Below are 19,546 nucleotides of genomic sequence, written 5' to 3' on the forward strand. Positions count from 1 at the left end.
AGCGGTGGGCCGTCAAGGCGGTCCTGTCCGACCGCACGGTCACGCACCAGCGCCAGGCGCAGGCCCTGGAGATGGAGGACAACTGTTGGCAGACGATGGAGAACTTCACACCCGTGCTGTCCACTCTGAGGTGGGCCGCGACGGTGATCTCCACCGATGCGGAGGTGTCCATCTCCAACGTCTACCCCATCACGTTCAGCCTCATTCAGACACACCTGATGCCCAAAGAGAGCGACGTGGAGCAGGTGGCGGAGTTCAAGCGGAGAGTTCAGGCGGTGCTCAGGTGCAATATGGAGGTGGGTGCAAGTTCGGGCTGAGTCATTTCATTCAGACCACGCTGGACCTAATCTTGCATGTTTCCTAAATCCGTTGTTTTTATCAAGTGTCATGAATAAAAACACACAGCAACACCTGGAAGATTATTGATGATCCATTGATCAATCACATTCATGGAAACCAGGAGTCACCAACCTCTTTGAACCTGAGAGCTACTGAGTCGTACGAAAGGCAACCAGTCTGCTACACTTGGGTGACTGTAGCTCAGGAGGTAGAGGTTGTTGCCTGCGAGCACAGTGTTGGTTAAACCATGATGTAAACCAATCAGGGTTGTGCTGCTTGTTTAGCCAGATAGCACTTTTCCATTGCTGCAGCATGCACTGGTGAAGAGGAACTCTTAGCAACTGAGTTAAGCCTGTAGTCCCGTTCCTTATTGTTTTTGTTTTTCTTTTTAATTGGAAAATGCAATTAGTGGTTATTTAATCAATAAACACGCTAATCTGTCCACTCGAATAGATAATTATGGTTTCATAATTAAAAGTGGCCCAGATACCCTGCATGGTTGGGGTAGACCTATCTAAATAAAGGCTTATTTTAGTTTGGTTTTTTTCATAATCATCTCTATATTTATCCATTCTCAGGTTGACACAAGTGATCTTGCTTCCAAACCAGCCCTGATTGCTTCCATGCTGGACCCTCGTCACAAGCATCTTAGTTTCCTGACACCAGCTGGTCGACTGGCCGCAAAGGTTAAACTGCACGACCTGGTTTCTGAACTGGAGACGTTAAGTCAGACCGCGTGCCTAAAGGAGGAGCAGCAGGAGATGCTGATCACTTCTGTGACAAGCCAGGTAGCGACGCCCTCACAGGCAAGGAGTGACATCAAAAACACCATGGTGCTACTGCTGGGGGACAACTACAGCTCCTCCTATGCCACAGACGCTGAAGCTCAGGTCGACTACTATCTGAGAGACATCGCCACCTCCCTGGACATTAATCCTCTTGACTGGTGGAAGCTCAACGGCCCGAGATTCCCCAAACTGGCAACCCTGGCAAGACATTATTTGTGCATACCAGGGGTTTGCCTACCATCTCTGTTATCAGAGGCTGGCCAGACGTTTGCCCAACGTCGTACAAGACTAAGTCCAGAGGATGTGGACATGATGATCTTTGTCAACAGAAACACATGATCTAAAAATTTTACTCAATTTCAACTAAGCATTTGCCAGAGAATGTGTGCGTGTTTGCCTCACTTAGAGGCACTAAAACAAATATATATTATAAATGCATGAGGTGGATAACTGGTTAAATGAACTGACATAATTTGTATGTCAAGATTACTTCAATAATTTCATATTATCCACATCATATCCAGACAGGATATTGGCAGCTAACTACAAACAAGGTCGTCATCGGAAAAAAAAAAAATCACATCAGATACTACTGAGATTACTCTTGCAATAGATAACAATCTGTTACACTATCCGTCTATGTCCGTACACTACGGTGCCGCCTTACGTTTTTCCAAACGACACAACCTCAAACAGCACTGCCGCAGATGAGCAGGCACTCAGCTCATGGCTGATGGTTGACTGCCAATGACAATTTGTGAGATAGGCTGCACCAGTCATGTCAACTGTTGCACAAATAGCATTCATTTAACAGAAAAACACTATAATTTGTTACAATCTGAAGCTGTGAAAAAACGCATCTTGCTGATGTGGTAACCTCAGTGGCTGAAAGGTGCCTAATATTAAACGCATTATTACCGTTATAATAAGGTGCTTATTTTTTTGTCCTGTACTGTAGCCCTTTTTTTTTTACTACATCAAATTAACAAATGGTTTTCTCACCAATGTTATATATTTATTGTGTTTAGTATTCTTTGAAATTTTTTTTCTTTACTCGCTGAGTGGTATTAAACAGCGCTGACCATCTAGCGTATTCTCCGTATTTAGTCTGAAATACTGCCGTCCTAGGATTACTGTCACTTATACAGTCAGTGACATCTGTCTTACTAGCAGACAGACGCTCTAACTAGTACTAGTACTGGGAAGTAAATGAAAATAAAGTACATACAGTTGCAGCAGGTGTGTGATAATCTGTCTGGGAATCAGCTGCTTCTGGCACACGCTCTTTCCTTCCCACAGCACAGCTTCTGTTATGGCACCGTCCTGGAAGCGTCGCAGCTCGGAGCGGGACCCCCACAGCTGCCGAAACTCAGCCGCCTAGCCACGGAGCACCAAAGTTATTTTCAAAGAAGGCAAGGCAAAATATAAGGCAATATGTCTACGAAACAAGACAGCAACATCTCAGATATTTTCCTAATTGCATCAAGTTCTTAGAACGAGGGCTTCACACTGACATTTTACACTCCAAGTACTGTACATGCATGTATCGAGCCTCACTAATCCTCCACATATCGGACCTAAATAGCAGTTAGATGAACAGACACAGAAAGAAGGAGGTCTATTCACCTTAGGGCTGTCTGCTGGCGGGCCTCGTTCCAGCACAGAGGTGGCGAGCTCTGGTCTTAGGAGCAAACCGAAGGAGAGAGGAGGTTGGGACTTGTGTTTCGGAGCTTCGTGCTCTACGCACCACTGTGATGACACAAACAGATTTGGTCAAGTGTATCAAATGACTTGCACAAGTTTAAGCAGATTTTAAACCCTCAAGTCTCAATTCCAAAACACATGCTGATGATTTGATGAGCATGTTTTGCCTGTGGTGTAAAACATTCCTACCTCAGGGTCAGGACAGAGGGAGTGAGTGAGGAGGACAATCCTTTGGCCAAGTCCTCGCTGCAGCAGGGACAGTATATAAGGGAGCACAGTGTGCACATAGTCACCACTGTGGTCCATCAGCTCACTGAGAAGATTCAGTTTCTTACAGCTGGATTGAAGCTTCACCAGTTCACATAACCTGTGTGTGTGTAATGGGTAGCAAAGAGAAGTAGCAATCAGAGGAGCTCAAAGTTGGTGAGAATGTGGAAAATTTGTACATAAAATACATATTCCTGAAGTCTAAACAGTTTAACATGTTACTTGTGAAATCCATGAAAAGAAACTTAGTTATAGTCTTTTTATGGTGTCATACTGGAAAACATGGTCACTTGTCCTGATCATGGGTTTAGGGGTCATGAGGAGGCTGTGGAACCCATCTACGGTAGGATTGTCCCAAAACTGCATTGACACAGACGCCTCGTGCTGAAGCTGAAGACAAATTAAAAGAGAAATTTAAAGAAGTCTGGAAAAAGTAAAAATCAAAAAGATTGGCAATGGATACTTGAAAGATTTACCTGTTTGTATGTGCAAGCCGTCATGTCGGCACACATGTTGAGGTGCCCAGATGGGTCCACAAACACGACCTGGAAAGCATCATGGAACTCTGGCAGGGATGGCTGCACCGTGTGCAAAAAGGAAGACAACACAATAATTTGATGATTTATCCATAAGACTCATGAAACTGTACAATCTCCATGATGTTTCAATGTTCCAGCACTCACAGCGGTAGAATCAGGATCTTTGGCTAGGCTGATTCCGTTTACTGTGAGGTCAGTAGATGCTGTGGGACAGAATGGGAGGTAAAATAGATTTAAAAACAAAACCAAATACAAAAATCTCACTTTGAAGTCATAAAATGCACAACAACATGGTGAATGGGTTTCTCATTTTATTCCTCCTTACCGAGGAAGTTTAAGCTGTTCCGGAGCAACTGATAGGCTGTCATGGTGTTGCTGATTCTGTGAGTGGTCAGCAGATAAGCCATCAGCATTGACGCAAGGAAGCCATTAAAACAGCCAGCACCCTGTGCGAGTGTAAAACAAATACGCATTAGTGAATGGAATGGAAAACAGATGCTGAGTTAAAGAAGGATGTCATTTCAATCCACGAGTCAATACGATATGGCGCCTACCTGATCAAGCTCTCTTTGACGCAGCCACACTTTGAGCAAAGCCACCCCATTGGCAAACTCCGAGCACTGGGAGCTCACCGCAGACAGAAACTGGAGATGAGCCCTGGGCAGTAAATCCCCCAGGAGAGAGCTGTTGTAGTGCGGAGTGGAAGGTTCACTGCCTTCTATAACAGAAAAAGATAAGAAAAAAAAGTTGTGTCAGTAAAGTCATCAAAACAGAAGGGCGCTCATCGTTAGTTAGGTTAAAAAATGAAAACTGGAGTTCCACATTCCATTAGGGGTTATGATGTAAATGATGGCTGGCATTGTCCTGATCAATAACACTTTGAAATTATTGACCGAATTACTAGTCTTCACCAAAGCAAAATCCGTTATGAGCCAAGAATGGACTGCAGGTTTGCTTGCCGTGTATTGCAGGTTTGATGTAAATGAGCAGAAAAATAAAAGGGAAACGGTTGACAATCTTACCAGAAAAAGGCGTCTGCATTCCTGTGTACCAGTCGGTCCTAATGTTATTCCGCTGCGGATGGAAGCGGCTGGGCTTGAAGAACCCAGGAGGTGGACAGACATGAACACGTACGCTGAAGCTCGAAGACTCTTTGCCTAGAACAGTCACACCAAGGAACACACTGAATTACAACATACCCAGAACAGCATGCTCGAGAAATTGAGTTGAAGCCAAGAGGAACTACCTGGAGGTGTCAGCAGTAACACAGGCCGCAGTCGATTCCCAAGGAGACAGGAATAACGCATGGTCCCGATGTCTGAGGAGGAGGCGAGGTGCTCAGCCAGACCTGCAAGGTAGAGAGCCCTTTTCCTGGGATACCTCTGGTTCAAAACGTCTTTTGGATGAAGGATATCCTATCAGTCAGAGGAGAAACACAGCATGATGAATATATTTGTACAGACATGTGTGATACATTCATACAAAGCAAAGAAAATCCTTTCAGTTGTTCCATTCAGGGGTTGCCATGGCAAACTGATTTGCACGTCTAGCTCGGTATAGGTTTTTATGTCAGATGCCCCTCTTGTTTATGCGTTTATCTGTGCTTGGGAACTGATATCCATAGGACGACACAGTCAGCAAAATTCTGTCAGGTAATGTCATAAAATAAAAAGTGGAGGTATGGACTTACCACTGGGATTGTGACAGCGAGGTCGACCATGACACGCGGTTTAGAGCAGGTGCCGAGTGGGTAGCTGCCAATCAGATCCACTGATGCTGGGGGCGCCATGTGGAACTTGCCCTTTGTTGTTTTGGGCACCAGGAGGAATGGGACTTTAACCGAGCCAGACAGCCATGACAGATCGCTTACCTGAGAAAAGAAAGAAATGTCAATGACTGAAGGCTATCTAACGTGGACTTTTCAATATGATCCTAGTATGACTATTGACTGATAACTGCAGGACATTTCCTACAGTTCCTACAGAGCTACGGACCTCAACCTCAGGTGTCTCCTGCACATTCTGGAGCAGCTTGGTGACTGTCTGAACGAACAAGTCGATCTGCTGCTTCTTCCGCTCACTCAAGGCAACCTCTTTCAGAAGCTCCTCCATCTGATGGGGAAGACGGATGAAAGATATGAGAGAGGAAAGTGTGAAGCCACCATAGGCTTTTTGTTCTCTTGCTTTGGATCATGTGGACAGGAGAGGGATCTCACCTGCATTTTGAGAAGACTGCAGTGAAACAGGCTTTCTGCCTCCTTCAGCTGGTTCAGCTCCTCTGCAGTGGGGGGTCTGTACAGGTCACTCCGGGACATCTTTACCGGATGGTAGACCACCTCCACACCCGGCTCCCCCTCGGGTTTGCTTCTTTTACATTTTACGGCGCCTCCATTCTCGTCCTTCATGTGAGAGGCAAAGCATTTTATGTCACTTTACCTTGTCGTTAATTCAGATATGTTCGTATCCATACGTATCTGTAACATTATCATATGTATATACATGTTCAATGACTAATCTACATCACGCCTTAAATCAATTACTACAGTCGGCAAAGCCCTCTATGTTTCTGAGCTAGGAACATTCACTGAGGGTTTACGTGTATTGTCCATCTAAAAAACAGGATAAACGTCGCTTGTCCTCCCGCTCCCTGGTCTTCTCTTACTCTTTGCTTCGTCTTCATCTTTCGTCAGCTTTCGTTAGACGTGAAACTTCAGATATATCCAAAGAAATGCTAACCGCATATAGCCATACGGAGCACCCACATGTGCGCCACGCTAACTAACGTTATCGGAAGCAAAATATTCCCTCATTGGTCGGAAGTCAACTGTGGTTGGTTCGTCAGTTTTCATATGCCCCGCCCTCTGTGTCAGCTTTAGCAAGATAGGTTGCGCAAAAAGTAAGTCACATGGTTCATTTCTTGCTTTGTAGAACGTTTGACAATGAAAGATACTCGGTTTTGTTTGATTGATTGATTGATATTTATTTATTCATTTATTTATTTATTTATTTAAAAATAACTTAATTTTTTGGACTTCACTTGTTACCTCGTTATATACATGTACAATTCAATCAAGTTCATTATCTTACCAAAATGTAACATATCTGAAGTGTTCATACACTTGGTGTAACATCATAAAGGAATAATATACCATCAGCAAATGCTGAATTTAGCTTTATAATATAAATAAGGTACAGTTTCTTTTTTGTTTGTTTTTTCCCCCAGAACAACTCATAACATACAGAATTATAGCTGGCATACATGTCTTTATGAGAGAGGCAAAATTCGATTAAAGCTGCTGATTACTTGATTCAAGCTTACAATGTTTTGCTCTTGCAATTTCATCGGTAAAATAAAAACAGTAGAATAAAAAAAGGTGGTGAACTTGCAATAAATTTTTTAGTGGGCAACAATGTAAACACAGTGACAAAAAAAATCTCTGTACACAGGCAGATGGTGGATTTGTGTGAATTAGTGTTGTAGTGCGTATGGAGAATAGTCCTTCTCAACTTTCTCAGATACAGCAGTCTTTCTATTAAGAAAAAAAAAACTTTCTCAACCAGGTATCCGTCTCACTTCCTGTTTGCTGGAGTTGGTTAGGGGCCCAACTGAAGTGATAGTCCTATTCATTTGCTGCTTTTTATATCTTATATGGTCCAATTTACACATTCCATTTTGTCTTGACGTGCTGGGTTTTGTGATATCATTACTGAAAATATCATATCGAGGCTTGATGCAGTGTTGAGGCAGCTGGGATGGTCCAAGCTTTGGTAAAGCATTACGGTCCTTAAGTGGATGCAATGATACTGTTGGTAAAGCTGTGCGCTCCTTAGGGGGATGCAATGATACTGCAGGATCGGGAGTCCTGACTTTACTTTCAACCTGCTGGTCCCTTTTTACTGCAGAATGGGACAACGGTGGTAGCAGTTTGCTTGGAATTGGCCTAGGGAGCAAACTAGTCTGCTGAGTTTTCTTTTTATCCAATTTTGGTGAGAAGTGGGGACTTGAACTTGTATTCTGCTTGTTACTGATGGGTTTCTGAGGTATTGTTTCCTGTATAGGTTCCTCCGGAGTAACACTTCCGGAGGGGACAGCTTCACATGGTTGGTTTTCCACTGGATCTTCTTGCTCCGGGGTCAAAATGTTATCCTGCCAAAAATAAATATATAGTGTTGTACGTCAAATATCACACGCAGTGACTTGGTTAAAATATTAGAATCAAAATGAATTCAAAATAATGATTAAAACACAAATAATAAATATTTAACAATGACAACAAGAGACATGGAAGTGTGATGAAATAAAACATTAGCGAACCTGATCAGCGTAATATTGAGGGTCAATGACAATGGGCACACATCCCTGGAGCCATGGGTCTGAAGTTGTTGGCACAGGCTCTGAGTCTTCTGTTTCAGATGCTTCCTCTGGTCCTTCTCCTACATCAAGGCACAGAAACTGCTGCTCCAGTATCTCCATGAGGTACCTTTTGGCCCAGGAGGCTGTGTAACTTGCTAACTGGGGTGTTCAAAATGGGAAACATCATGAACTTTTAAAAAGAAACATTGTATTGTCACTTAAACGTACAATAGCCTCGCTCCAAATGCCAGTTTGCCAAATAATGATGATGATTTGAGAGTAAATAGAAAAAAACAGTCTTTTTCTTTTACCTGTTTTTCAATGTATGCATTTAGGGTGCCTTTCATGACTTTGGTCATTAGTTCCTGAGTGATCTCGCCCACGATCTCATCTGAGTCCTCTTGGCTCAGCATGTCTGACCACTGGCTCCGGGTGAAACGACCAGATATAGTGTCTTCTTCATCTGCATCTTGCGGCTGAGGTGTGGCCACCTGTGCAGAGGACTTGCGGCCTTTCTTGTCGGCCTGCGACTTGGTTGCAGAGCGAGGCGGCATTGTGACTCAGTCGATAAGGCGCTAAACACAACAGACAGCAAATCTAAATTATTCACGAGTAGTCAGATGTGTGAGAATTGAGAGAAAGAAAGAGTTTTTCTGATTACTGCGTAAACATGCAGATAAACCGTCAACCCAGATGATTAATTACCAGTCATGTCACATAAACTAGTAACACAATTGCTCCCCCTGGTGGATAAGGTGAAACCTCTGGACACGTCAATGTTGACGGGGAAAACGTTTTAATGCCACGGCAAATACAAATCGTGTAATTTCGTATGAACATTTTTACAGAACCACCACAAAGTTATGTAAAGTAAATTAGCCTCAGTGTGATAGCATATTCATCTGTTGGCTATTTTCTGGAGACAGCATTGTTCAGTGTTGTATATTGTCGAAATATCACGAAGCCTATTCGTTTCAGCATTCATTGCGTATTTAAAAGCTGTCCCGAATGTTGTTGTTTGGTTTTTTTTTTGCGCATTGGAGAAGCCGACGAGGAACACATTGCCGGTTGACTTTGCTGGAGATTTGGGGCGCGTCATTACCTGAGGGTGTGCGCCTAATAGTACTTTAAACTGGCTCATTATAAATGCACTAATACTGTGTAGGAGTAAACTCAAACTTACCAAGTACCTGCTGCTATCCGCAATTAAATCCCCAAATAACAAGAACAAGGCATTTTAATTTCGTTTGCGCTCCCCGTTTGCGACGTCTGGCTCCGCGTCCATTGCTGCCATGGAGACGAGTCAACGCAACCTCTACGTACGTGATGCGTCACGTTGTCTCCCAGATCAACGCCTGCCGCTCCTCGAGTTCAGGGACATCATTTCTCATTCCGTTGTGGTACGAACTAAGATTTATTTTTTTATTTATTATTCATTAATTATTATTCAGGATTATCGCCCCCCCTCCCCCCGCCCGCCCCTTTACTACAAGGAGACGGTCGATTTTGCGGGAAATAAAAAGAGCAACCCATCTAAATACTATTAGTAGATATCATTTGCTGTAAAATACACATTTCTCACGTTTCCCCAGTTGTCCAAATAACACTCAGCACATTAGGCTTTATTTATTTACCTTTAGTAGCTATTTACTAGACTACCTGCAAACACAGTCAATATCCCTTACTGTGTGCCCTTGGAGCGCGTCTATTCCAAAATCCAGTTAATGGAAGAAGAAAAAAAAAAAGTTCCAACGTGACTTTGATGAGGGATTAAAGTCATGGGGGGGTGCTGGGACTATAGAGTAAGAGAAAATAGGGAGCATGCCGAAAGTAAGAAGATTTAACCAATGAGCAGCAGAGAATAGTGAAACGAAGGAAAGAAGTTCACCATGTACATTTATGTTATAAAATAAATATAAAAAAAATATTCATGCATTCTATAAAAAACAAACAAACAAACAACACATTTCAGCATGCCAAAGGCTGAATCATGGACAGCTGGTTTTATTTTTATTCTATTCCTCTTAGGAGAATATTTTGTCCCCGCTGCTCCTTAGGCCTCGCTGTTGCTAAGTAACCGTCTACGCAAGCATGACGCTGCACGTCGAGGCGGCGTTGTCTCTATGGCTGCAGAGGACGCGGCGTAGGTAAGCCTGTTGCTAACGGGAGATAAGATACTACCTCGTTCTTCCTCACTTTGCTGACACTGTTGGACAAAGACGATATCCACTTATGATTAAGTCAAATGTTATTTAGGTATAAAGAAAGACTGTCTGCGACCCGTGTCCCAGAATGTGACTTCTCCGTGCTAACGCTAGCTAGCTAACGGCAATCATGTACTAGTTGCGTAGCGCTGCCAGTCCCACTGTGCCAGTCCCACTTGTGCGTCTTCTAGCAAACCCCGGGCTCACCGGGCGCTAGCTGCGGTGACATTTCCCATGTGTTTGCAGACAGACACCGGACAGTTCCCTGCCATTTTGACGAACTTGGCCGCCGTTGCCGAAGCCATGTACCACAAGGAGAAGAGCATCCAGATCAAAAACAGCGCGTCGGCGCTGTACAACAACCTCGGCGTGCTGCGCATCGCCCCGCGTCGTCTCACCTACTTCACGGTGGTCCACGCAAACGTGGTCAACATGGTGAGCGCCTCCTGGGATGGACTCAACTACTCCCACCGGCAGCTGCAGTCCAAGGAGCCCAATGTGGCCACCAGCACGTCGCTCATCATGCAGGTGCGTCCTCTCCTCAGTCAGTCTGAGAGAAGGTGGGCCCTTCAGAGACCCACTTCGATTTAGGTTTATGTTTATTATTAATAATACTATTAATAATAAACACCACTGTTGGCCTGTGACTTTGTCCAAGTTTGACATTTTGTTCCCAGTGTGTAATTGGGTTTGACACCCCTGGTTTACAGTGTGGTATGTAAAGTGTGTAAATTCTGCAAAAATGTATTTTACTTCCGCCTTCTTGACCTTCGCATCACCACAGATGCTGTGTTCTGCTGGTATGCGGGCGTGTAATGTTATTGCAATACCTTGTAAAAATAAGTGATTTGCACATGCAGGGCATTCTTTGCCATAGTGGTTGCAAATCCAGATTCATTTGAGCAGAGATCCCTTGTTTTTTTTGGTTACAGGCTGCCTTCTGTGTTCTTCCTTCCCGTGAACTGCTTGTGGTGACCTCACAGAAAGGCATCCAGGTGAGTTGGTCTGTTTGTGTGTAACGCAACAGACCCCTTAAAACAGTTGCTGTTTTGACCTAATACGGATATTTCCAGTGATACCCGTTCTGGTTTTGCTCCATTCTTATCATAGAGAGTCGTGGTGCTCTTCATTGTCCTGCTCCAGAGTGAACCTCAACAGATTTCCATGCATTGCACCTCTGTGTGTCTACAGAGTAAACAAAGTATTTTATATATGTCCCTGCAGATGTACGAATCTGATGGCTCCATCATGGTGTACTGGCATGCACTAGACTGTCCAGAAACGCCGACCGGTAAATGTTCAACACATCAGTTAATTTACTTTTCACACATGCAAACAATTACATTCGTACCTTTTTGGGATTATGCACATAAAACCTAAATGCCCAATATATTGCATTTTAACTTTTGATTTTATGATTGATGTCGTGTGTGCTGAATGCTGTTTTTGTTTGAAATTGCAGTGCATCGAATACAACCTCCTTACGCAAACATAACAGGGTGGAACCATTGACTATTTTCATGTCCTCCAAATGTGGCACAATTTCAAATCAGGATTTCTAGCGATTTATTCCCAAGAACCATTGTAATTTGGAAATGTAAATGTCATTACTTTTTGGGCAACTTCCTTTTATATATTTCTGATATTTTATATCCACCTTTCAGCCCTTGCGTATGCTTGGATAGGCTTGCAAAAAAAAAAAGCAACACACTATCATCAAAGATTGAAACCTTTTTTGCAGGCTGACGCGTCGTACGTTGACAGGCGTTAGGGGCGGCTGGCCTCCAGCTGGGCTGTGAAGCAGCACTCAGAAGAATGAGTTGTCAAGCAGCTTGAAAAGTGTGCCCTTTTTATACTGACTGATCGTCAGCTCATGATGCCTGACTTTGATCAGCTTATGTACTACATATGGTGCCGGGAACTGGCTTTGACTATGTGCGAGGTGGAATTAACGCCCTCCTTCATTTGTGTCCCAGCTCAGGCCGTGTTTGCACGTGGAATATCAGCAGTGTGGCAGAATTACATCTGCGTGGGTAGGTACTCAGTCACACATCTGATGACAAATTGCAAAGAAAGGACCTCAGGCTTCACACCAATAAATGTATATAAAAGGGAGCCTTAGTGTGCCAATTTGTTATTTACATTTTTTTTTAATTCCAGGAACAACCTAATAATATTTTTTTTCTAAATTTGTACGGCTTATCTTGTCTTTTGTGACTGTGTATTTAAACGTTTTTTTTTGTGCAACTTATTATATATTGTAATATCTCTCCAGGGGTGTCAAATGGTGCAATTCTGGTGTTTGACGTGCCAAGTAAAGGCAGTAACATCACGCTGTCTGAGGTCCTGGAGGAGCACAAGGAGCCCATCACTGACATGGCCTCGGAGTGCTCTGGCAGCCAGGTACGGTGGGGTTCTTCTGCCGGGGTCGCTTTCATTCTTCCGTCAGCTACATGTAATAACACTCGTCAGAGCTGCTGTCCCTTTCCATCCTCCAGGAATGTATAGCAGATCTGGTCAGTGCAGATGACGGAGGCAACCTCTGCGTGTGGAAGTCTGGGGAGGAATTTCAGCTGCTAAATAAAATCGCCGGCTTTGAGTAAGACGTAAATTCCTTTATCAATATTGATCACTCTTAATGTTGGTTCGCAACGTCTCTTTATAACCAAAGGAAGTGCGTTATCCAAATTTTGTCCTATAAACTCCCTTTCTTCTTGCCTGTCTTTGTTTTCTAGCATGTCGCACTAACTTGCTTTCCTCCCTATCTGTCATTTGTTCCTCCGTTTCCTCCCTTTGCCCTAATCTAATGTTCACTACGTCCCGCCTTCATCCCTCCACGGCTACGACGCACCGTCTCCGCCGCCGCCGTCAGCATGAGCTGCTCATCGGTCAAACTGTGGAAAGGCGCCGTGGTGGCAGGTTACGGAACAGGTCAGATTCGGATTTACGAGGCAGTGACGGGAATTCTGCACGCGGAGGTCAACGCCCACGCTCGCTGGATATACTCGCTGGACATTGCTCCTTTTTCTGGCCTGGTGAGTTCCGTGGCTGAATCGTTTCCGACATGATTTTCAAATCCAGAAAAGACCTCAACCTGCTATGTAATGGCAATCATTGTGTGTTGTAGCTTCTGTCTGCGGCTGAAGATTCTCTAGTGAGAGTTTGGCACCTGACGATGACCCCAGAAACCAACAGTGTGGAGGTAACTGTACCGAGTTGGAACACAGTACAAATTTATTTCTTTATTTTTTTTTTTCTGAGTGCACGTGTGAAATGCACAACTTGTTGTTGTTTCTCAAGTGTTTAACAAGATGCTGACTGTTTGTTGTTTTGTTCTGATCCCCTTTCAGGTTGCTCATTTGCACAACGAGTGTGTGACAGACACACAGATTTGCGGCGCCAAGTTCTGCGATGGCGACGGCTATGCTTTCGCAGTGACAGGCTATGACCTGAGTGAGATCATCCGCTATACACAGACTTAAGTATATGCCTCAGTTGCGGTAAAATGTATAAATGTACATTTGTTTTGAGATGGACCAAGTAGATTGTGCCCCGGGTGGAATGTTTGCTTTACCTTAGTGCTGAACATATTTTATGAACATAAGATTTTGGAGAGAAAATTTGTATAAGCACTCTTACTTTGACATTTACAACAACTCAGCGTTACAACATAATGTGTTGTAGTTGGTCTGTATATTTCAGCAAGGCATGTGTATATGACTGTAAATGTAGCTTAGTGAATAAATAAAGTACTTTGACGAGTAGTAATAAACATTTCTATAAAATAAGTGTTAGGTTTGTTGGTTTTTGATGTTGTGTTTTGAAAAAACAAAAAAAACAAATGGCGCGTCGTGGCAGCTGTTTTTCTCTCAGGCACTGTACTGAGCAGTACACACAGATCTCACCAGAGGGCAGTGTGGAGTTGCCTGGCGGTCGTTGGACTGACCACGTTGCGATTGGACCGTGTGTGAACCACAGAGTGACACGGGTGTGAATGTCCACTCCTGTCCCGTCCTACTCCCACAAAAAAAAAAAAAACTTCTTTCCCATTCCAATGCTAGTAAAATGGGAAAAGTCCCATCCCGCTCCCATTGCTTGCTGCAAGTTCCTCAAGGGATTTATTTTTCTTTTTTTCTTTTTCTTTCTTTCTTTCTTTCTTTCTTTTTTTTTTAATCCCTGAGCTTTCAGCACCATCTTTGTGTTTTTGGGCTTGTTTTTTTATTCTCCATCTGCCCGGGCAGCACTAAGTCTCAATCCTTTACGAAAGCTGTCAAGCACCGTTGCAGCAGCGTGACCAACAAATGACAGCTGCAACAGGCTGAGGAAATGGGTGGGACTTACCCACGTGGACCAGATTTCAGACAAGGAAGCAATACATGAACACAGGTATAGTCCATCGCATCACTAGCTAGCTGACCCAGCCCCTCTGTGCGGACCACAATGAGATTGGCCATTGCAATAGACTTTTTCCGCCCTTTCTTCTCATGGCCCGGCCCACTGGCCCAACGACCCACTGGGGAAATGGAAAAATAACTGCAAAATTTTGGTGCACCTATCCTACGTTTTTTATTTATTTTTTAACCTTTGACTCCTGCTCCGTCCCAATCATGCAATTAATTGTAATGTTGACTCCCATCCCCTAGAAATCCAAACAGGAATTCCATGACCCAACAGTGGGTCTCCTCAAAGCTCGAGGAAATTATACAATAGTAAAAAAAAGGGTCTTTATTTGAAAACCAATCCAACTTTCCATTACTGTTTTAATTCCAGATTGCACCAACATGTAACATAAGAAAAATCCTTTATACATTCCAAAAAAAAAAAAAAGGGAACATTTGCAATGTGAAAAAACAACAATGATCTGCACTGTTGCTTGACATAAAATTAATTTATGAAGAAATCTTGCAAACTCTGTGGTTCCAATGTAGATAGAAACTTTGTTGTTAACAAACCCTTCATTACATCTTGTTTTTATCTTTCTGTGCGTGTGGGCGCGCGCAGTCTATATCAAGCAACCAGGTATCATCGTAATCCCAACTACCTTATCGAGGGAGGAAACAGGTCAGTGAGGTATTGTGTGCTGCTTGGCAGTTCAGGGCTAAGCCAGTATTAAATCCCAGAGTTCTAGTCTTTCATGGTTTGCAGTCAACACTGGTCACGTAATATCAGCTGACAAGATTGTTTGGAGCACGCACACACACACACACACACACACACACACACACACACACACACACACACACCACATGGCATGTTATGCAACATAAATTTGGTAGGTACCCACTGAGGGTTGGGTTAATGCTGATGTCGGGGTCAAACATGCATTACAGTATGAAAACAGTGTCTTTCTGGAATCAATAAATTGCAGTCTGACGTGTTGTGTCACAGCTTTCCAGCATGCCTCGGGTCGGACGGCCCGCTCCACTGGCAGAGGACGGTTGGCGCCGGACTGAGCGGTCGATACCAGGCCCCAAATGACAGGGACGCTCAGGTTACGTAACAAACTGGGGCAGAGGGCGGGACAAGTTGATCATATTTAATACACGCAGCGTTTAAGGTTGAGGAGGAAATGAGCCTGTCAAAAATAAAGAAGACCAAGAGCAGCCGAGTGCAGCGACTTGTTGATTCTTCGTCGAGCGAGTCAACAGACTTGGAAGACGTCGCCTACACAGCCTCGGGGCCACTCATGCTGCGTACTGTTGCAACGTTTGTCAATAGAAGCTGTTTGGTGCTCCACACAGCTGAACACACAGTGTTGGGGGGGGGGGGGGGGGGGGAGTGACCTGAATGTGAACCGATTTATCTCCCAATCAACTGTTGATTTTGCATGTGGAATTTTGACCAGAGGAAAAGTGCCATTATACTCTCTGAGAAGGCTGGATAATACCACTGTTTATCAAAGGCGCAACGTGTAAAATTTTGAGTATTAATGAACAGGAAATACACATGTGCACAGTATTTAGCTAGAAAAGGTCAGTTAACTTTTTAATGCATTAATTACCTACAAAAAAACTTTTTTGTTTTTGATGTTACTATACTAATTTAACTTTTTTTTTTATATACATACTTAGTTACTTGCTTAGTTCGATTACTTAGGCGTCTCCTGCTGTAGAAGGTTTGGCAAGAGATCCTTCATCCCTTGATCCTGCACTTAGAATGTCTTTCTACTGGGTGTCAGTGCATGGGCTGATGCCCTACTGCAGTGTCCATCATGTTGGAGTATGTGAAGCTCTACCATGAAAACCCATTCACACAGAAAATGACGGTCACCGCTCAGATTATTTGTGTTTCGATAAAGAGTGGGTCGACATGCAATGTTGTGGCGCCACATCCGCAGTCGACCAGTTTTTAGCATAGCTGCTAAAAACCGCTAGTACTGAAAAGAAAAACTGTCATTCGACGTGAGAAAACAGGGATTTACACCGTTTGCAATTATTTTCTTAGCGCTGGTAAAAGACATAAAGCACACGAACCTCATGAAAAAAAGGCCATCGTGAGTCACTTCACAGCTGATCGAGTTGTTGCGGAATGTGTCTCACAACCAACAGGACGAGTTTGTTCAGAACACAGCCCAAACAATAAAGTATCGACCAAACCCAGGTCATCCACCACCTTGCCATGCACACCACCCTCCACCAGGAATGAGTGGCAGCGTCAGTGTGGAGTGCGCAGCGTGCAAACCCAGCTCTGTGCCTCGACTGATATGTGTGTCCGTTAAGGGCGAGGCTGCAGCCTGGATATCTCTTAAGCTGCTTGTTTGTGTGGGTTCCCTCATTATTCAGGTGAGGAGGAAACAATTTGTCTTGTGCCCATCCAGCCTTGAGGCGGCTGCTCAGGTGGCCCGTGTGGCTGAGCCTGCAGGGATAAAAGCATCACCCGGAGTGGGGATGAAGAGCCCTAAAGCCCCTCCAGCCGGCCGCCACTGACGGAGCAGTGGCCTAGACAGGCCAGCTCCAGCAGTCTTCCGGTACGTGCAGGCTGCTTTCCAATTTAAAAACACAAAGTCGCTTGTGCGCGCACGCACGAGAGTTAACGGATCTGCAAACCTGCCGCTACTAATTTACCGTGGCTGTATGGTAAATATGGGGCCGAAGAGGCAAACAGAGGCGGAAACCACAAGTGGAACAAAAGGCCATTTGCAAATAAAGATGATGCATACATTTGTTGACAGTTAATCAAACAGCATAACCAATTTAAGAATTCTCATTGCACCATCCATCAATCCAACCATCAATCCATCCATCCATTCATCTATGTCAACAGAAAAGGCATAAAAACCCCGACTGTTGGTGGGTGCTGCATTTCCGAACTTGACAAGAGAACCAATCAGAAGCATCAGAATAGCATCAAACCATGAAAAGCAATAAAAATAAAATGATTAAAAAAAAACCCTTAAAAAACACACAAAGAATTGTAAAAGAAATTGGTCAGATGTATGTAATCATAAAAAATTACACAAGTACCTGTAATTCAACTGAATACAATATCTTTATTTTGTAATTAAATTACGTAACAATGTTGCTTGTAACTCCCCAAAACTGCTCTTCCCTTACATTTTTTTATTTGTATATTTATTTTAACATGATTTTTTTTTGTTATCTGTGCTTTGACCAATGATCAGCGCATCAGTACCATTAATCAAAGTGTTCTCGCCTCTGACCTAAAAAAATATATTCTATTTTTAAGGTATATAACTATGTAATATAGCTGACTTTAAACACATTGCGATGTGGAGACTGCCTCTTTTAAGTGACCTGATTCTGATTCAACAGACACACACACACACACACAGTTTGTCGATCTGCACATAACAAGTTACGCAATGGCTAATGGAGTTGTCCTGCGGGTAAACCAATCGAACATCCCCTTCAGATCATGCGTTAATTCTGGGGTGAACTTGTTGATGTCTACCCAGTCACATTTCCTGGCGCATTAGTTGCGCTGGGCCACACACTGTGGCACAAATGTCACACTCTCCATTACAGTAACCCACGAAATGCCCCGCATTACGTGCTGCAGCTGAGTGACCTCATATGGAAAGTAGAGAGCGCGCTCCATCCTTCTCTCCCCCTTAAAAATACAAACACAATTATCGAGGGGAAACGGCCTACAATACCGAAACAACCAGTCGACCTGCCTATTGTTAGTCTCATTAATCACCCTGACAGCAGGGAGATGGGAGCTCCACTGCTTGTCCTTCGTTTAAGCTGCACTCTTTGGTAAAAACAGTCTTTTCGGAGCCTCATTGCAGCAACATTCTATAAGGCTACAGCTCCTCATAATTTCGGATTTTGGAAGCAAGGAAGCAAAAGCAGGACACACACACACACACACACACACACACACACACACACACACACACTCAAATGTTCCCAAAGTCTTCCAGTAGGCATTGGACGGCAACGGGATTTAAGTGAATTAGATTAGAATAAAACAAACATGATCAGATTCTGCCATCTGCACTGGGATGGCACAGTTGCCTAGCACTCGTTACTGTTTGGGTTGTCTGACGTAGATGTGCTGACGTCGGAATGTGTGTGTGTGTGTGTGTGTGTGTGTGTGTGTGTGTGTGTGTGTGTGGGGCGCAGATGGCACCATTCAAATGAGGATGGATTTATTTTCCAGACGCTCTTCCTGATGAAGACAGTTTTGTCTCACATTTGTACCAGTCTGTCTTTGCCTGATTGCGCGCACTTTTGTGAATTCATGCGAGGCCCTCGATTCCGTGTATATTTCTGCACCGTGTTGAGTGGCGCTTGCTGTAAAAAACAATGGACGAGAGCCGAGGACAACCTCCTCATCTTCATTCCGGTGTCCTGAACAAAACACAATCCCGTTGACTGTTAAGTCCCACCGTGATTTATGAGCCGGCTTTTATCAAATTACCTCACCAATGACAGTTCTCGCTCAAAGATGTTCAATCCTGGAGAGCAACCTTATGAAACTGATCAAAATGTGCATCCAATTAATAAACACCCCAGTGATTACCTGGAGTGTGTGGGAGAGAGTTATTGAGTCTTAAAATAGAGTCACAGCAATAATATCCTCATATCCGGGCAACAGGGAGGCTGCTAATAGGGTTAATGTGAAAGAGATGAATGGCTGTCTTTGAGGCAATCCTTTGTTCAAATTGCATCTGAAGTCCAAAGCGTGTGGATGTTTCTTGCAGCGTGATTGCGTGGCAATGCATACAAGATTATCCCAGATCAAAGATCTTTAAAACACAATTCTGCCATTATGTCAATATCTGCTGCAATCCATCCTGTGCGGCTCGCAACTCACCAAAGTCCACGACTCGGCAGAGTAACTTGGACATGCCACGGCACAAAGGGGCTTCACAGTTTGCACCTGC

General features: G+C 43.8%; 4 protein-coding genes across 5 annotated transcripts in view; 2 read left to right on the forward strand and 2 right to left on the reverse strand.

The window, feature by feature from the left end:
• Positions 1-2,272, forward strand: part of LOC142899914 (zinc finger BED domain-containing protein 4-like) — a 3,694-nt gene extending 1,422 nt beyond the window's left edge. The window contains exons 1-2 of the mRNA XM_076043843.1: positions 1-296; positions 918-2,272. The exon at positions 1-296 is cut by the window's left edge and continues 1,422 nt beyond it. Of these exons, the coding sequence (XP_075899958.1) occupies positions 1-296; positions 918-1,466 (845 nt within the window). The 3' untranslated portion in view covers positions 1,467-2,272. The remainder of the gene's footprint in view (positions 297-917) is intronic.
• The window catches only part of nol6 (nucleolar protein 6 (RNA-associated)), an 18,164-nt gene extending 11,736 nt beyond the window's left edge, over positions 1-6,428 (reverse strand). Inside the window, exons 1-14 of the mRNA XM_076043842.1 lie at positions 6,277-6,428; positions 5,853-6,034; positions 5,632-5,748; positions 5,328-5,507; positions 4,884-5,052; positions 4,660-4,794; positions 4,192-4,355; positions 3,963-4,083; positions 3,782-3,840; positions 3,575-3,676; positions 3,373-3,488; positions 3,021-3,198; positions 2,754-2,876; positions 2,356-2,504 (exon numbers count right to left, since the gene is read on the reverse strand). Coding sequence (XP_075899957.1) covers positions 2,356-2,504; positions 2,754-2,876; positions 3,021-3,198; positions 3,373-3,488; positions 3,575-3,676; positions 3,782-3,840; positions 3,963-4,083; positions 4,192-4,355; positions 4,660-4,794; positions 4,884-5,052; positions 5,328-5,507; positions 5,632-5,748; positions 5,853-6,034; positions 6,277-6,316 — 1,835 coding nt within the window. The 5' untranslated portion in view covers positions 6,317-6,428. The remainder of the gene's footprint in view (positions 1-2,355; positions 2,505-2,753; positions 2,877-3,020; positions 3,199-3,372; positions 3,489-3,574; positions 3,677-3,781; positions 3,841-3,962; positions 4,084-4,191; positions 4,356-4,659; positions 4,795-4,883; positions 5,053-5,327; positions 5,508-5,631; positions 5,749-5,852; positions 6,035-6,276) is intronic.
• Positions 6,429-6,619: 191 nt separating this feature from the next.
• Positions 6,620-9,670, reverse strand: c20h2orf81 (chromosome 20 C2orf81 homolog). 2 transcript variants are annotated; one of them, XM_076043880.1, is made up of 4 exons: positions 9,625-9,670; positions 8,302-8,565; positions 7,952-8,149; positions 6,620-7,783 (listed from the first exon to the last, which is right to left on the reverse strand). In XM_076043880.1, exons 2-4 carry the CDS (start codon positions 8,542-8,544, stop codon positions 7,190-7,192), a joined length of 1,035 nt encoding a protein of 344 aa, XP_075899995.1. In that variant the 5' UTR covers positions 8,545-8,565; positions 9,625-9,670; the 3' UTR covers positions 6,620-7,189. The 2 variants fall into 2 exon arrangements, with proteins under 2 accessions (XP_075899995.1, XP_075899994.1); XM_076043879.1 differs by lacking the exon at positions 9,625-9,670 and adding an exon at positions 9,174-9,406.
• A 336-nt stretch (positions 9,671-10,006) lies between these two features.
• wdr54 (WD repeat domain 54) lies at positions 10,007-13,982 on the forward strand. Its single transcript, XM_076043875.1, has 10 exons — positions 10,007-10,137; positions 10,441-10,722; positions 11,127-11,189; positions 11,419-11,485; positions 12,171-12,227; positions 12,470-12,597; positions 12,693-12,793; positions 13,067-13,229; positions 13,322-13,396; positions 13,545-13,982. Exons 2-10 carry the CDS (start codon positions 10,498-10,500, stop codon positions 13,674-13,676), a joined length of 1,011 nt encoding a protein of 336 aa, XP_075899990.1. The 5' UTR covers positions 10,007-10,137; positions 10,441-10,497; the 3' UTR covers positions 13,677-13,982.
• The last annotated feature ends 5,564 nt before the right edge of the window (positions 13,983-19,546 follow it).

This window comes from Nelusetta ayraudi, unplaced genomic scaffold (genome assembly GCF_046127955.1).
Source record: "Nelusetta ayraudi isolate G7.1 ecotype Tasmania unplaced genomic scaffold, CSIRO-AGI_Nayr_v1 ptg000078l, whole genome shotgun sequence".
NCBI classification, from domain to species: domain Eukaryota; kingdom Metazoa; phylum Chordata; class Actinopteri; order Tetraodontiformes; family Monacanthidae; genus Nelusetta; species Nelusetta ayraudi.

Coding starts and splice junctions, on each gene's coding strand:
- c20h2orf81 (XM_076043880.1), bottom strand. CDS start 8,544: ATGCCGCCTCGCTCTGCAACCAAGTCGCAGGCCGACAAGAAAGGCCGC. Junction 8,150..8,301: donor ATGCATACATTGAAAAACAG/GTAAAAGAAAAA, acceptor TGAACACCCCAG/TTAGCAAGTTACACAGCCTC. Junction 7,784..7,951: donor CTCAATATTACGCTGATCAG/GTTCGCTAATGT, acceptor TATTTTTGGCAG/GATAACATTTTGACCCCGGA.
- wdr54 (XM_076043875.1), top strand. CDS start 10,498: ATGTACCACAAGGAGAAGAGCATCCAGATCAAAAACAGCGCGTCGGCG. Junction 10,723..11,126: donor GCACGTCGCTCATCATGCAG/GTGCGTCCTCTC, acceptor TTTTGGTTACAG/GCTGCCTTCTGTGTTCTTCC. Junction 11,190..11,418: donor CCTCACAGAAAGGCATCCAG/GTGAGTTGGTCT, acceptor ATGTCCCTGCAG/ATGTACGAATCTGATGGCTC.